Source organism: Neodiprion virginianus, chromosome 4 (genome assembly GCF_021901495.1).
Source record: "Neodiprion virginianus isolate iyNeoVirg1 chromosome 4, iyNeoVirg1.1, whole genome shotgun sequence".
Lineage (NCBI taxonomy): Eukaryota > Metazoa > Arthropoda > Insecta > Hymenoptera > Diprionidae > Neodiprion > Neodiprion virginianus.
The window spans coordinates 22,048,684-22,063,803 of NC_060880.1; the positions used below are offsets into that span (position 1 = coordinate 22,048,684).

The 15,120-nt window shown below is 37.3% G+C and overlaps 3 protein-coding genes across 6 annotated transcripts; 1 reads left to right on the forward strand and 2 right to left on the reverse strand.

Annotated features, from left to right (window-relative positions):
* Positions 1-777: 777 nt before the first annotated feature.
* On the forward strand, positions 778-8,580 carry LOC124302629 (NHL repeat-containing protein 2). Of its 4 annotated transcripts, none has more exons than XM_046758969.1 (10): positions 778-938; positions 1,313-1,503; positions 2,948-3,114; positions 4,125-4,284; positions 4,481-4,896; positions 5,050-5,279; positions 5,366-5,591; positions 6,475-6,669; positions 7,116-7,229; positions 7,988-8,580. In XM_046758969.1, exons 1-10 carry the CDS (start codon positions 883-885, stop codon positions 8,375-8,377), a joined length of 2,145 nt encoding a protein of 714 aa, XP_046614925.1. In that variant the 5' UTR covers positions 778-882; the 3' UTR covers positions 8,378-8,580. The 4 variants fall into 4 exon arrangements, with proteins under 4 accessions (XP_046614925.1, XP_046614926.1, XP_046614929.1 ...); XM_046758970.1 differs by lacking the exon at positions 778-938 and adding an exon at positions 994-1,187; XM_046758973.1 differs by lacking the exon at positions 778-938 and adding an exon at positions 2,431-2,806 and having other exon boundaries at positions 1,194-1,503.
* Positions 8,581-8,635: 55 nt separating this feature from the next.
* Positions 8,636-10,645, reverse strand: LOC124302640 (tubulin alpha-1 chain-like). The gene is made up of 4 exons (XM_046759001.1): positions 10,489-10,645; positions 10,081-10,303; positions 9,174-10,003; positions 8,636-9,104 (listed from the first exon to the last, which is right to left on the reverse strand). Exons 1-4 carry the CDS (start codon positions 10,489-10,491, stop codon positions 8,808-8,810), a joined length of 1,353 nt encoding a protein of 450 aa, XP_046614957.1. The 5' UTR covers positions 10,492-10,645; the 3' UTR covers positions 8,636-8,807.
* A 187-nt stretch (positions 10,646-10,832) lies between these two features.
* Positions 10,833-14,900, reverse strand: LOC124302636 (5-aminolevulinate synthase, erythroid-specific, mitochondrial-like). The gene is made up of 3 exons (XM_046758992.1): positions 14,215-14,900; positions 12,154-13,474; positions 10,833-11,951 (listed from the first exon to the last, which is right to left on the reverse strand). The coding sequence occupies exons 2-3, from the start codon at positions 13,438-13,440 to the stop codon at positions 11,694-11,696; spliced, it is 1,545 nt and encodes a 514-aa protein (XP_046614948.1). The 5' UTR covers positions 13,441-13,474; positions 14,215-14,900; the 3' UTR covers positions 10,833-11,693.
* Positions 14,901-15,120: the final 220 nt, after the last annotated feature.

A 15,120-nucleotide genomic window follows, 5' to 3' on the forward strand; every position in this document is an offset into this window, starting at 1 on the left:
TTCGAAACATTAAATTAAGAATTATTTTTTATTTTTCAACTCTGAAAATTGAATTAAGAATTATTTTTGAACTTTCAAGTAAAAAATTTAAACTAGGGACTAGTTTTCATTTTCTTCCAAAACATTGAGTAAAAAAGTATTAATTCATTTTTCTAATTTAAACATCCATATTTGGAATCACCCTTTATTTTCTTAATTCGATCATTCGAATATGAAATTATATTTCATTTTCCTATTTCGAGTAATTAAGTTGATGATCATTTTTTATTTTCGCAATTCCAAAAAGTTAAATAAAAATTACTTCTTTTCAATTTAATAAACTCGTTTACAATTTCTTGTTAACGGGAATTTCATCACTACCGGTAAAAATGAATGCCATCAATCGTAGTTTTCAATTAAAAATTCAAAAATAATCCAACATCGGTATGTACCTTTTCATATATATTCTACTTATGCTGCCTAGAACTCTATGGGAGTACTAACAAGCATAGCGCCGTATTATAGGCAACTCACCTTACATAGCACAGTCCTGATCATTATAAGCACGAACTTAAAAGAATGGAAAATACATCAATTATGTAACATTATTGAGCTTGGTTAATCCGTTTCGTATACCGTTATTTGACCGTACGACGGAGACGTAGTAGCTAAGGATCGACCAATAGGATTGTCCCTTCAAGAGTCTATAAATGCCGGATTCACACGCCTTATGTTCCGAAAGTTATGCAACTTTATGTATGCGTTGTTGCATATCACCAAGCTCAGGTCTACGTCTCCAACATGCTAATCTGTCACAGCGAATTAGAACTTTTAAATTTCAGCAGTAAAAGACAATACGTATTGCGTTGAAAACGTGACGTCTAGTTGAAAAATTTGTCAAACATGATGAGCTACGGGTGTCTGCGCCTGTTGAAAAGAACTCCGTTTCTTTCTCGTTCGTAAGTTGTATGAAACTAAGTGACCAGATCTAGATATGCCGGTTGCTTTGGTGTTTACTAACTCACAAAATGACGAGGCTTCAAGTCGTCAAATAACTTATCATTTTAGTAATTAAGAGAATGTGAGTTAGATTTTAGAAGGCTATACAAAGCGTTGCGTATTGGGTTCAACAAATAGGAAGAACCGTAATGGAAGCCCAATGATATTCACCATCAGATAAAATATGCGACGAAGCTGCATAATCTCACGTAGGCTTACGTCAGTTAGGCGTGTTTGTGGTTGTGACTTGTGATAACTCAGTTGATTTTCTTCGTCATTACTTGAGAGTCTATTAATAAACGTGCGAGTGGATGATTTGGAATAAACTTTACAGTTTCTGGACCGGCGATAGCGGTGCTGAAAAAATGAACGTCCGTGAAGTTATTGAAGATTTAACACAAGTGTCTATCGAGGTACGACAAGAGGTGACGAGCGTCACGAACCCTCGAGAAAAAGAGAAGATTGCTCTACGGCATATCAAGAAATACGCTGCAAAGGACGCGTGTGCCAACGAGTTTCAAAAAGGTATGTTTTTCTTGTGCTTGTGACGATCCTCATCTGTTTCTGATTAACACAGGGAGCAACCTTGGCTGAAAAATAAAACGATAACATTGTCATCGTTATGTCTGATGTCAAAAATCTTGCCATGACTCGACGTTTAACAATGTATTACAATATAGCCTAGCGGAATTTATTTTTCTTCAACGCTGTACTCTGTAATAATTCTAAACACTGTCACAGTTTGAAAATCTAGGGCAATTAATTGCGATAAATTACCCAATTTTTAGGTTTTTTCACTCTAGATACAAGCACAATAGAAGTTAATATGTTTGCTGGATGTGAATGGAATTTAATTTATAGGTTAGCTTTCATTGTCACAAGTCATTTCAGTGAAACAAATTTTGTGTTTGTTACTGTAGTGTGACACATCTTTGTTTCACTATACGAATTTTACTGCAAGTTCTGTCAACTTTCTTTAACGTACAATTGTTATCTAAATACTATCTGCGAAAGACAAGTTTTGTTTATAGTCAAATTTTTCCCCACTGTTCTAATAATGCTACGACCTACGTATATCAACGTTATACTTTGTCAAACATTGAGAAATGGTAGTTCGCCACTTGTTAAAGCTGAAAATCAGATGTACCCTCTTTGGCCCAAAACCGTTTTTCTTTGACCACGTTAACTTGAGACAATTTCACAAGTCACTCCGAACAAGTTGCACCTTGTACATTTTCATGTGAATTTACCAACAATTTTCCATATGTGTGACATTTTCATACATTAAATTCTATAAAATGACCACGGTACACATAGCTCATCAAAAGGTTTTATGGCAAACGTTTAGATTGAAAATGATATTTCCTTAGATTATTCCATAGATTTTGCCTATGGTTTTTTTGTGGAAAATGCAATTTTTTTTATAATTCACCACTTTCACATTCAAAGTAGTTGAACATTCCTACATCACAGGTATTCTAGTCTTTACTCCTAATGTCATCCCCGGACGTGAAGCTATTAAAAAAGTCATTGAATTACAAGTCAGATGAAGAATCTAGGGCTGAAATTACAAAGGAGTATCAAGAGCTTTTGGAAACAGAACAGAAGCTTGACCAAGAGTTAAAACAGCTGAAACCCAAAGGAACTGATGGATCTTCAATGGAACACACGATGCATCAGCTTCATAAGTATAACGATATTAAAGACGCCGCTCAAATCATCCTTGGAGCAATGGCCAGAGCAAATGGAGTCACAATCGCCAGTTTGCATGAGAAATATGATTTACCCCTTGAAGACTGATTTCATCTAACAATCTAGACCAAAACCTGTAATCTAATAAACAGTGATGATTATAAAATGATTGGAACAAATAAACGTTATTCACTCAACGGGAAGATGTTATTTTGTCCTTCTCTCTTTGTTTACATGCCTAACATTAATATTTGCATTTTTGTTTATACTTTTATAGGCTTAGAATGGTTCAACGTCTCGCGGAGTATCTCTATGCGCCAGGACCTCACTGGGAAAATATGCGTTCTCGACTTCTTCACCTACTGCTGTATCAATTGCATGCATATATTACCAGATTTGGCTGCTCTTGAGAAAAAATTTTCTATCGAGGATGGCCTTGTTGTTGTTAGTACCTTGTTTCTATTCGTACAGACCTTTGACTGCTTCATCGGTTTATCTGACTGACTAATCATGTGAATTTCCTTTCATGAATTAGCACAAAACTGTAAATGATTTGCGAGAAGTCCAAGATCTGATAACCAAAATATTCACCTAGCTCTTTGCACTGGCTATAATTTTTTCGCATCAACAAACTGACCACTGTAGTCAACAGTTTTCAATGGAACAAGCCTTGACCATTCAATTCAAATTCAATTTTGTGGACACAATTATGGAAAGTCTTTGGGTTGTTTATCATAGTTATGTAATCTCTACTTTATGACTATGGTCCATTTTCAAAATAATTACAATGTCCCACTTCTAAGTTCAAGCGCAATCTACATTGGCACTCAACATATCGTAGTGGATAGTTGAACAGACTTAAATTCATTGAAACAGCTTGCGTGCTTTCACCTGAATTGAATAAGAGAGGCTTCTTGATCTTCGTGCTGTTATACAGCTAATATTCGTTATTTTCTTTTCTCCTATACCTTTTCCACAGTCAGTAGTACGTTGTAATGTAATTCGCTGTTTGGAATTTCATGATTTACCTTGCGGAAAAATTTATCCCGACAATCAATTAATGATGAAGGTTTTTGTGATTTGTGTTGGGCGCATCAATTATTTATTCAAAAGTCATTGGTTAACTTCTTGAGAATTTAAAATGTTCTTATTTAATATTAACTGGTATCAACAATGAAATTGATATTATTTTCTTCAATTTCGTGTATCTCACTATTCTGTTACAACCAAGTTCTTTTGGTTCCTTGAAAATATATGTCTTAGATAACAGTGATTATTTATCCAGTCAAAGGTAGCATACATTAAATGCTGTTTTGAAATGATTCCATCTAAGATCACTTCTTCATAAGATTCATCGATAGTGTTCTTTATAATACCAGTCACATACTAATACAACAATATTAAAGTTCTATTGAATATTTCCGATATCTTTGTTAAATTAACTTTTCTCATAGATCGGTGTTCACAGTGCAAAGTTTGCCAATGAAAAGGATTCGAGTAAAATTTTAGCTGCTGTTCAGAGATACAATATTGCACATCCTGTTGTTAATGATGCCAAACTTTCTATGTGGCAAGACATTGGAATTGTCTGTTGGCCCAGTTTAGTGATTTTAGGTAAGTAAACTTCCAGGGTGAATGGTAACAATTTTGCTGAAATAGAATTCCCTGGCTATTCTTGGATTTCCCGGTCTGTTGCCACCTCGACTTCATATGATTTACGTGATTCGTTATCTATCAATTTTCAGTAATTAGGACTCGTCAATGTGTGTAGCCTAAAAACAGATTTCAAACCCAGTATGAATTTTTGCAGGACCAAAGGGACAACCACTGTTTGCCTTAGTTGGCGAAGGACACAGAGAAGAAATGTTCTTGTACATTAAAGTTGCCCTTGCGTATTTCAAGTCTTTGAATGAAATATCTGATCATTCTTTGCCGCTAAAGCCATCACAACATTTGCTACCGGTCTCAAAAGATACTCTCTTATTTCCTGGCAAGATACATTTGGCTAATATTAAAAATAAAGACAGAATGGTCATCGCTGACACAGGAAATAATAGGATTTTGATCATGGACCTTAAAGGGAAGGTCGAACATGTTGTGGGTGGATACGCTCCTGCTTTTAGAGATGGCAATTTTCAAACTGCTAGATTTAATGCGCCGCAAGGAATTTGCAGTCTCGGGGATGAAATTTTTGTTGCGGATACAGAAAATCACGCAATTAGAAAAGTAGGGAAACCTGATAATTAAATATACTTTACCGTGGTCGCTTCTTCTTCAAAAATTAAGTGACTTACGACATCTGGTACTAAGAACTCAGTCATCTTACACACGAATAATTGAAACTTTTGAAATTAAGGAAATGTCCTTTGCTATTTGCAGATCGACCTTGTTTTGCAAACAGTGACAACATTGGTAGGTACAGGTGAACAAAGCCATGATTATGTTGGCGGAAATGTTGGTAAGGCTCAGAGCCTATCTTCCCCATGGGATGTGGCGATACATCACCATAAGCAGGAAGAAAAATCTGTGCCAGTCTTGATGATTGCCATTGCAGGCACACATCAGATATGGGGCTTCTTCTTGGAAGACACTATATGGTGGAAAAAGAAGTGTGTTTTTAAGTCTCTGCAGCTTCTTTTTTTTCAACATTATCGCCGTACCCAATGGTATAACGTTTTCTTTTTCCACATTGCAGATCAATAACGGCAGGTACCTGTATCGCAATAGTCGGAAGTGGGAGAGAAGAAAATCGTAATAACTCTTATCCTCATGCTGCTGGCCTAGCCCAACCCTCGGGCTTAGCGTTGGCAAGGGAAAAGAATATGCTTTTTTTTGCAGACAGTGAGAGCAGTTCTGTCAGAGTTGTTCACTTGGATGATGGAAAAGTTTCTGGTGTATGCGGCGGTGATAGGAATCCTGGGGTAAATGAACTGCAATTTTTTTTTAAGTGAACTAGCAGGTTCGTTACAAATCTCAAAAGTTGAGAAGAATTTGGACATTCTCAAATGAAGAAGATTGGTCGATGAGAATATGATACTTTTTATTAATTTTCTCATGAGATAGTTATACATTGAGTATTTACCAAATTTTTATACTTGTAAGTATCAGGATCTCTTTGAAAATACAAGAATTGAAAATACTGGAACTATCTTGTTGATAGTTCAGCATATTGATAGTTAAGCTCAGATATCGACGCTTTATATCAAATCGCTTCATAATTTATAAATTTTACAGTTTTGTTCAATTACTTTTTCTGATCACTAATGTTATTCAGGAGCCTATTTTCTACTATGTCACTAAAACAAAGTTTTTTGTGTCAATAGTTAATTCATTATTGCCATTCGTTATATTCATTATAATTATTATCGGTGCAATGTTGTAAATTAAACATTCAACCACGCACTTTATGTTCATGATACCAGTATTTTCAGTTCTCGTATTGTTAGAGATCTTCGCGGTTTGCAAATATCATAATTTGACAAATACTCAATGTATGATTATCTCTTAATACAATTCATAAGTATAGATTTTTGGCCCACAAACCTCCCTAGTGAAAGGAACTGAAAATCTGATCAAACATCAGAGATTTATGCATAAAAAGTTCTAGACAGTGTTGTAAACTGGTGTATGACCAGATGTGGGGATATTTAAATAGGAAACCATTTTTGTTTCACACAGTATCGTCAACATATGCTTTTCAATTTACGCTATTTAAAAAAATAAATGATATCCCGTAAGAATTCCGAATACATATGGGTGGCACTATTACTTTTAGAATAAAAATATTGTTTCCAACTGTTTTAGAATTTACATGACTTTGGAGACATAGATGGAAGGCAATGTACAGCAAAGCTACAGCACCCGTTAGGTTTGGCTTGGGATTCCGTTGATTCGGTTGTATATATTGCAGATACATACAATCATAAAATAAAAAAAGTCGATCTCCTTGGAAACTGTCGCACTCTTTACGGAGCCGGAAAACCAACTGCAAACCACAAGGTGTGTGAATTTTGAATGAAAGTGATCACATTGTATTATTACATTCACATTCTTCTAGTTTATTATCTGTTCATTTTTCCTTCGATGCTATTGCACTTACTTTTCTGTAATTAATCCAGATAACGTAGACATAAAAATGCTGGTGCTCTTAACAATAACCCAATAAGGCTGAGATTTCTCAGTTGTAATTCTAAATTCATATATCATGACACAAACATCAAGCTCCAAACCAAAAGCCACCTATCAAGATTTAACTATTTTTATATATTATGGTTTGATAGAAGTTTAGCGGACCTTAACATTTTTGAGACCTCATATCATAACAGTAAAATTAAACATGAACATCCATTTTTTTGTACGGTATCACTTCATCGAATTATTACAGCAGTATTGAAAAGATTGGATTCTTCATTTATTCCTTACACGGTTCTCGATACTTCTTTCAGTTTGATGAACCAAGCGGATTAGCTGTACATCTAGGCAGCAGAATCATTTACGTCGCTGACACTAATAACCACCGTATTGTGTCTATAAACTTGGAGGACAATAAAATTGACACCGTAAGATATCTAATGATGTGTTGACTTACACATAGTTACTAGTAGAGTACAAATTGCTAACGTTCATTTTAAAGCATCTAATTAGTAATTAATGTTTACTGCACTTTTAATAGAAAACACTTTTTTTTGCCCATGCAAAATTTAGAACGTTAATTTTTGCCAAAAATGATATCCTCTTGTAATTTTGATTTTTAGCTCAAGTCTACGACATGCCTCATGCCATTTGACTATTTTTCATGTAAATGTGGTACATCAGAGAAAATGAAAATTTCTACCCTTCCATTAATTTTCAGGTAAAGAATAAAAACTGTTGATGAAATTTTATTTTCTTAGCATTTTAGTTGTTTATTTTTGAGCAATTGATATATGTTTGAATTCCAATCGCAAAAACAATCCATCTCCTTTCTTAAAGATTTTTCCGGGTAAAATGCAATGATTAAAACAAAAATGTCGAATTTGAACATTTCCATCGTTTATACAGAAACAACATTTTACGATTTTATCTGAATAATTCCTTCATAAAAATTAATATTTTTTCTGTTTCGACACAATTTTTCTAAGTAAATAATAAGAGAATGGATTTTTATATGTAATTTAAGTGGAAGGTAGTTACATAGTGTGCGGTACCTCTTACACTTGAGTTGAATATTCGAAATTTTGGCAAAAATTAATATTACAGCTTTGTGTTGGCAATAGTTGGAATGAAAAATCGCTGCTTTTCTTGAAACAGCTTAATGTTTACTGACCAAACGTTACAGATCTCTATTGATTTGCCAAGTGAAACAACGCATTCTGATGGTACTTACAAGTTTGATGCAGAAGTTAGTTCAGACGGTGGTAGCTTGGAGATTGCATTGGACGTAAAGTTCATGAACGATCTCAAGCTTAATTCAGATGCTCCCCAAAGATGGTTGGTAAATTTGCCAGACAAATGGACTACCCAAGCTTCTAAAGGTGATTTGAAAACTCCGATAACTCTGAATATACCCAAAGGAGAATTGACAGTGGAATTCATCATTAGTTTAGATATAATAACGTGCAAGACTGATGAATGTATACCAAAAAAATTAGACTTGGTATTTACCATACGTAGAAATTCCAAAGCACAATCAAAAGTCAAGCTTAACGAAATATTAGAAATTGAATGAACACTTATTTCACATTTAATAGGATATAAACATGCTTCATTAACACAAACATATTTAGGTTAAATGATAATGTGGCAATAATTACCTTGGCTTGAGAATTCCCTGGATGTCTCTTAAGTCGCATCGCACACTAACTGTTATATTCAACTTTATAGAACAATAATATTTTTATAATGAAAATATAAACATCTACATTTGATAAATTCTGGCATTTTTGTTCTTGGAATTTATCCAAATTGAGTTAACTCGATGGTTATTTCATAATTTTCGAAATCTTTTATTAATACAGGAACAAAATAAAAGTAATTTAATATTAATGCACAACATGCATTGTCTACAATCCTGCAGGCACTTGTTAATCTGGATCAGAGTCACGTTTTTCTATTCCATTTCAATCCGCTGTACAAAAATTGTCGCATATGAAAACTGATTAGTATTCCTCGCCACCTTCGCCTTCGCCTTCAACAGAATCAAGTCCGACTTCTTCGTAGTCCTTTTCCAGTGCAGCTAAATCTTCTCGAGCCTCTGAGAATTCACCTTCCTCCATTCCCTCACCGACGTACCAGTGAACAAATGCACGTTTTGAGTACATAACGTCAAATTTGTGGTTCAGTCGAGCCCACGCCTCCGCTATCGCAGTGGTATTAGCAAGCATGCAAATCGCCCGCTGTACTTTAGCCAAGTCTCCTCCAGGGACGACTGTGGGTGGCTGGTAGTTTATACCCACCTGAAAACACGTATAACACAATCGTTACAGTCCCTGTGAACACAAACCTAACATAAGATAATTCATTACCTTGAACCCAGTCGGGCACCAATCAACGAACTGTATTGTGCGCTTGGTTTTTATCGTGGCGATAGAGGCATTTACATCTTTGGGCACGACGTCACCCCTGTACAGCATGCAGCATGCCATATATTTTCCATGCCGAGGATCGCACTTGACCATTTGATTGGCAGGTTCAAAACATGAATTTGTCAGCTCAGCTACAGTCAATTGCTCGTGATAAGCCTTCTCGGCGGATATTACCGGTGCATAAGTTGCCAATGGGAAGTGAATCCTGGGATACGGTACTAAGTTTGTCTGGAACTCGGTGAGGTCGACATTGAGGGCACCGTCAAATCTGAGCGAAGCTGTTATCGATGAAACTATTTGACCGATAAGCCGGTTCAGATTTGTGTAAGTCGGTCTCTCTATGTCTAAGTTACGCCTGCATATGTCGTATATCGCTTCATTGTCTACCATGAAAGCTGCGTCGGAATGTTCCAGAGTCGTGTGCGTTGTGAGGAGGGAATTGTAGGGCTCCACAATTGCAGTGCAAATTTGGGGTGACGGGTAAATCGCGAATTCTAATTTAGACTTCTTTCCATAATCGACGGAGAGTCTCTCCATTAACAGACTCGTGAAGCCTGATCCGGTTCCTCCGCCAAACGCGTGGAATATAAGAAAACCCTGTAGACCCGTGCATTGGTCGGCTAGCTTACGAAGGCGGTCCAGAACAAGGTCAACTATCTCTTTCCCCACTGTGTAGTGACCTCGGGCATAGTTATTGGCTGCATCTTCTTTTCCTGTGATCAGTTGCTCGGGATGAAATAGTTGGCGGTAGGTTCCAGTCCTAACTTCATCTGCAGACAGATGGATTCAGTTGTGACAATTAATCGAATTTGGAGGAAATTCTGCACCAATAATTCCTAAGTCTTACCGACTACCGTTGGCTCCAAGTCCATGAATACTGCTCGGGGTACATGTTTGCCTGCGCCCGTCTCGCTGAAGAATGTGTTGAAGCTATCGTCGCCGCCACCGACTGTTTTATCGGATGGCATTTGACCATCAGGTTGGATTCCGTGTTCTAAACAATACAGTTCCCAGCACGCATTTCCAATCTGCACGCCACCCTGACCCACGTGTACTGATAGGCATTCACGCTGCAAAAGTAAAGAATAATCGTAAGGCTCAGAGATATTACAATAAATTAGTAAATGGTCTGTTTAGTTGCGATCGCAAGATGGACATTTTTCTTTATCTCAAGAAAGATGGGTAAGATTATTTGGCTTCTACGGAAAGTATACACAACTTCACTTAAGATTGTTAAATCGTTAGATTGACTTACCATGTTGTGCAGTTGATTTAAACGGTTTTTTAAGCTGGAATAATAGAGAAGATCTGTGCTTCTCTGCTAAATTATTTATCGCGGATGACTGAAAACAATAACGTTTGTTTATACAGAAACAAAGCAGCTGAGCAATAATTGACATGCAATAAATGCTTTGTTTTCGGGTGTGAAGCTATGTGAATTTGTTTAACTATTTTCTTATATACTCGGTGTTAGGTAACGAATAAACAGCAATATTCGATATCCTAAATATCATCAATCATTTATGTCATGCTTTAATTTAGTGCTGAAAATAGACTTGAAACTGCGGGATGTTGGGGAATGTTAAAAACAAAATCCAGTTTTAAAACTAATCTTTCACCTTTATTTATTTCAATATTTAGTTCAGCAGATCAATTATTGTAAGCAGGTCGTGCTTGTTCAAAACACGAAGAGAGCTTTTATAAGTAGACGGCTGTTCAACAACTTTGTCTGTTAATGGAACAAATACATATGTACTATGTATTTTTCTAATTCAACATTTCTAACTAATAGTTTTTGCTCACTTTTGACGCTAATATAAGTATGAACGTGCGCAGTAGTAACATTGATCGTATTAAATAAACTTCGATTTGTAATTTACTACAATATAATATAATACTCAACTCTTTGTTCAACAAATACAGTACGTAAATCAATCACGAGATTAAAAGATCAAAAATGTTATCAACAATAAGTAAGAGTCAGGTATTATCAGTACTGCATAAAAAAAGAACTCGTTTTGATACACGTATAGAATAATGAATACATTAAAATATCCCATCAGTATGCCGTTTCTTTAACAAAGATAATTCAACATGTAACAATGATGGTTATAAACTCGTTCGAAACGTCTAAGTAGACTTCATATTTGTACAGACAGAATGTGTCGAGGTTTGTCCATTTTTAAACACGGAACGGAGTGATAAGGTCAAGTTGTTGAATATATTATGAAAATACGTGTCTGCTGTATAACAATGAATGACAATAACAATTTTGCGGCAAATAAGTCCTCCGTCATCATTTCCGTGGCGTGTTTACGTGACAATCAAATTATTATGCAGCTTACGTAATTTAACACCTGCATATGTACGGCCTGAACGCTTATGAATAATTTTATTTGAATATATATTTTGGTTATTCGTAGACTGAATTTCCTGATCCAAGTTAATAGTTTACTACTGTCAATGGACCGAAATCACCCGAGCAATGTGCTTTGGCTTAGGTTCTTCGGATGCTTTTGGAAGGTCCAGAGAGTTCCAAACGTCTTTAATCTCCCTTGTGAGACTGTCCATCATTTGTTTTGTATGGAATGGTGTTGGTGCAAGTCTCAGCTTTTCTTCTCCCTTGGCCACAGTAGGATAATTAATAGCTTGAACATAGTGGCCTTTTTCTCGTATCAACGTATCAGCTAGCTGGGCAGAAATTTGAGGATCTCCGATCTGTGAAAGTAAAAAGATATGTTACATGTATTAATCAGATTGAAAATTTTATCGCCACATTTTGTACCGCGGAGCTACTAAAGCAAACCAACTCTAATACAAAAGCTATTGATAGTGCATGGAACATCCTAGACACAATGTATACAAGTACGTATCCATTTTTTTTTTCCCAATCTAACGCTATGAAAATCGAATCTCTTACCTTTATCGGAATGATATGTGAAGGTGACAACTCGACTGGAAGATCGGCCATGTTGAGTGCAGTCTTTAAATATGCAACATTTTGTTGCTGTGCTGCTCTCAAGGATCGACCCTCCTCCGAAGCGAGAATTTCAATGGCAGTCAAAGCTCCGTAAAGTACAGTAGGTGGTAAGGAAGTGGTGAATATGAACCCAGCTGCGTAGCTGCGCACCATGTCAATCAGATTGGTTGATCCGACGATGTAGCCACCCATATTGCCGAAAGCTTTACCCAAAGTCCCTGAGACGATGTCCATTTTGTGGAGCACCTGGTCCCTCTCCCCAACGCCAGCCCCTGAATATCCATACAAACCGACGGCGTGTACTTCATCGACAAAGGTAAGTGCACCGTACTTTTTTGCGACGTCGCATAGCTTTTCAAGAGGACATATATCCCCGGTCATGGAATGGACCGTTTCAAAGGCGACGATCTTTGGCACAGATTTTTCTACCCTTGACAACAGCTGTTCCAGGTGATTGGGATCATTGTGCCTGAATATGTGTTTGGGAACGCCGCTGTTCCTAATACCTTGTATCATGGACGCATGGTTGCCAGCGTCTGAGAATATATGACAACCTGGCATGCTTTTGGCTAGTGTAAAGAGAGTAGAATCGTTGGCGACAAAGCAAGAAGTGAACAGAAGTCCTGCTTCCTTCTGGTGCAGAGCTGCAAGCCGATTCTCGAGGAGCTCATGCCCGAGGGAATTACCAGATATATTCCTGGTGCCACCGGCACCGGCGCCAAACTTATCCAAGGCTCGTCTAACCGATTTCGTAACTTCTGGATGGCGCGACATGCCCAAATAGTCGTTGGAGCACCAGACTGTTATGGGTTTCTCTCCCCAAGAGTATTCGACAGCTGCAGGGAATTCCTCGGCCAGCCGATTCACTTTCTTGAATACCCTGTAAGAATGGTCCAGTTTCTTGCGCATGATTTGCTCATGGAAGAAATCCTCATATGGAAAGGTCTGCTCCTCGGTTTCTAAATTCATCCAGGGTCTGTCATTCAGCTTTATCACATCCTCCTGAACTGCTGTACTTGCCTCTTTCACCGCACCTTGTTCGGCGGAAAGAAAAGGACATTGACTCCTTGCATGTTTTCCCAAATCTCTTTCTGGCTCCGCATCATCCGCAGCTGAACTTGCTAGTCGTGACATGACTGGGCAATGCTGACGGTAGTTCATTAGCAACGAAGCACCGTAATTCCTAACATAGCTGCCAGAGAGACGGGCCAAAAATGGACAAGGCATCTTTTTTCTTCTTTGTTCGTTTCACTTTTTAAACCTAAAATAATAGAACGCATTCGAAATAAGAGGTATTAAAGAAGCGGGAATTAAAGAAGAGTCCAAACTCAATACAGACATATTTAGCAATATGAAAATTTATTCCTGATTTCATTTCCATGTGAAAGGGGACTAGAAAAGTAGGTAAAGTCGAAGGTCGTATCGTTAATGACATGATGCATTTTCAAGAAAATCGATATTTTGCTATTGCAATCTTGCTTAAAATTCAGTGAATCGTGATAAATTAATATACACTTATATTCAATGATCTCAATACCTTCAGTCATTCAAAAAAATTGCAACATAGTAGTGATTTGCTATTCAAATGTTTCGTTACGTTAATATTACTAACTTGAACCTCGTGAAAGCAGAAGGTAGTAGGAAATTGAAGTTAGTAACATTAACGTTACGAAACATTTTTAAAAACATGAATAAGTATTCCGAAATTCAAGAATTCATTTAAAGAAGTTAATTGTAAGTTTTTAACTTCGATCTCGTAAATATCTACAGGTAACACGGTTCACGGTAATAATAAGTAGTGAATAATTACATAACGAATCGTAGGGGATATGTGTGGGGGGAAACAGGTAAATGCAGTGCGAGATATAGTCCTGGTTGAAAGATGTACGTGAGTAGAAAGCGGTTTCACTTTTGCTGCACGTATGAACGTGTCAAGGAGGAAATGCGAGAAGGCGTTACACTTTCCGTTAATGCATACATATGTTACAATTTAAAACTCACCTTCAAGGGCGGACGAAACGTCAATAGAACTGGTAATGTATTATTATTCGGAGGAAGAAGAAGCTTTTATTACTTTCGATCAATATTCAGAAAATCGAACGAAAATTGGCGAGACGAGTAACTGAGACACCTTGGCCAACGGTTTGGCACAAGAGTGAAGACCCTGGAGTGGAGACTTTTAAATCAGGCTATGTTGCAACTTCAAACGAGGACAACTCGACGCGAATCGAACGCCAGTGGAAAGTGACTGAGCAGTGACTGGGCAGCGAGTCAGTGACTGACTTGAACTGACTGACGGCAACCAGCTGTGCGAAGCATTGGCACAGGCACAGGGTGACCCGAACGTGAAACGTCAAGGATCAATCGTACTAACCGTCCGAAAAACCTTGCACAACGCACTGATCGTTGCCGTAGGCAGGCGCGAGGAATAAAGACGGATGGACACATGTGTAATAAATAGATCAGTGGACAATATCCGTGCCTTGGGCCTGACGAAATCGGGGAATTCCGATCTGACTACCAGCAACTACCAGTCTATTGTAAGCTTATTCGAGATAATGTCATCGTCGCCTCGGGCGATATTTGAAAGAAGCTCGATAGCTAGATTGGTGCATTGATTTATAGAACTAAACGTGGTAATTATGAGTACATCTTTTGCCCATGACAATATCCTGACACATGACGATTTGAATTCACATCTGCGTTCGTTGCATAATGGTGTTACGGTAAACGTCTCATCGTCAATACGCAGGTGCAGTTGCTGTAGAAATATACAGAGAGCGCCAGTATAGCACGTGCCTATTTTAGCTTTAAAACTTCTGCGGCGTTGACTCTGAGCATAGTTTTTTAAAAGCGTTATTGAGAAGAAAAAGGTAATTAGTAGACCGGTAACAGATGGGTGCCTTC

Bases quoted from the DNA above. Each gene is read 5' to 3' on its own strand.
- LOC124302640 (XM_046759001.1), bottom strand. The intron at 10,004-10,080 runs GTAAGACTTAGG...ATCTGTCTGCAG, and splicing joins CTTGGAGCCAACGGTAGTCG to ATGAAGTTAGGACTGGAACC. The intron at 9,105-9,173 runs GTAATGAATTAT...ACGTGTTTTCAG, and splicing joins GGTGCCCGACTGGGTTCAAG to GTGGGTATAAACTACCAGCC.
- LOC124302636 (XM_046758992.1), bottom strand. From the start codon at position 13,440: ATGCCTTGTCCATTTTTGGCCCGTCTCTCTGGCAGCTATGTTAGGAAT. The intron at 11,952-12,153 runs GTAAGAGATTCG...TTACTTTCACAG, and splicing joins CACATATCATTCCGATAAAG to ATCGGAGATCCTCAAATTTC.
- LOC124302629 (XM_046758969.1), top strand. From the start codon at position 883: ATGATGAGCTACGGGTGTCTGCGCCTGTTGAAAAGAACTCCGTTTCTT. The intron at 5,280-5,365 runs GTGTGTTTTTAA...TCCACATTGCAG, and splicing joins ACTATATGGTGGAAAAAGAA to ATCAATAACGGCAGGTACCT. The intron at 6,670-7,115 runs GTGTGTGAATTT...TACTTCTTTCAG, and splicing joins AACCAACTGCAAACCACAAG to TTTGATGAACCAAGCGGATT.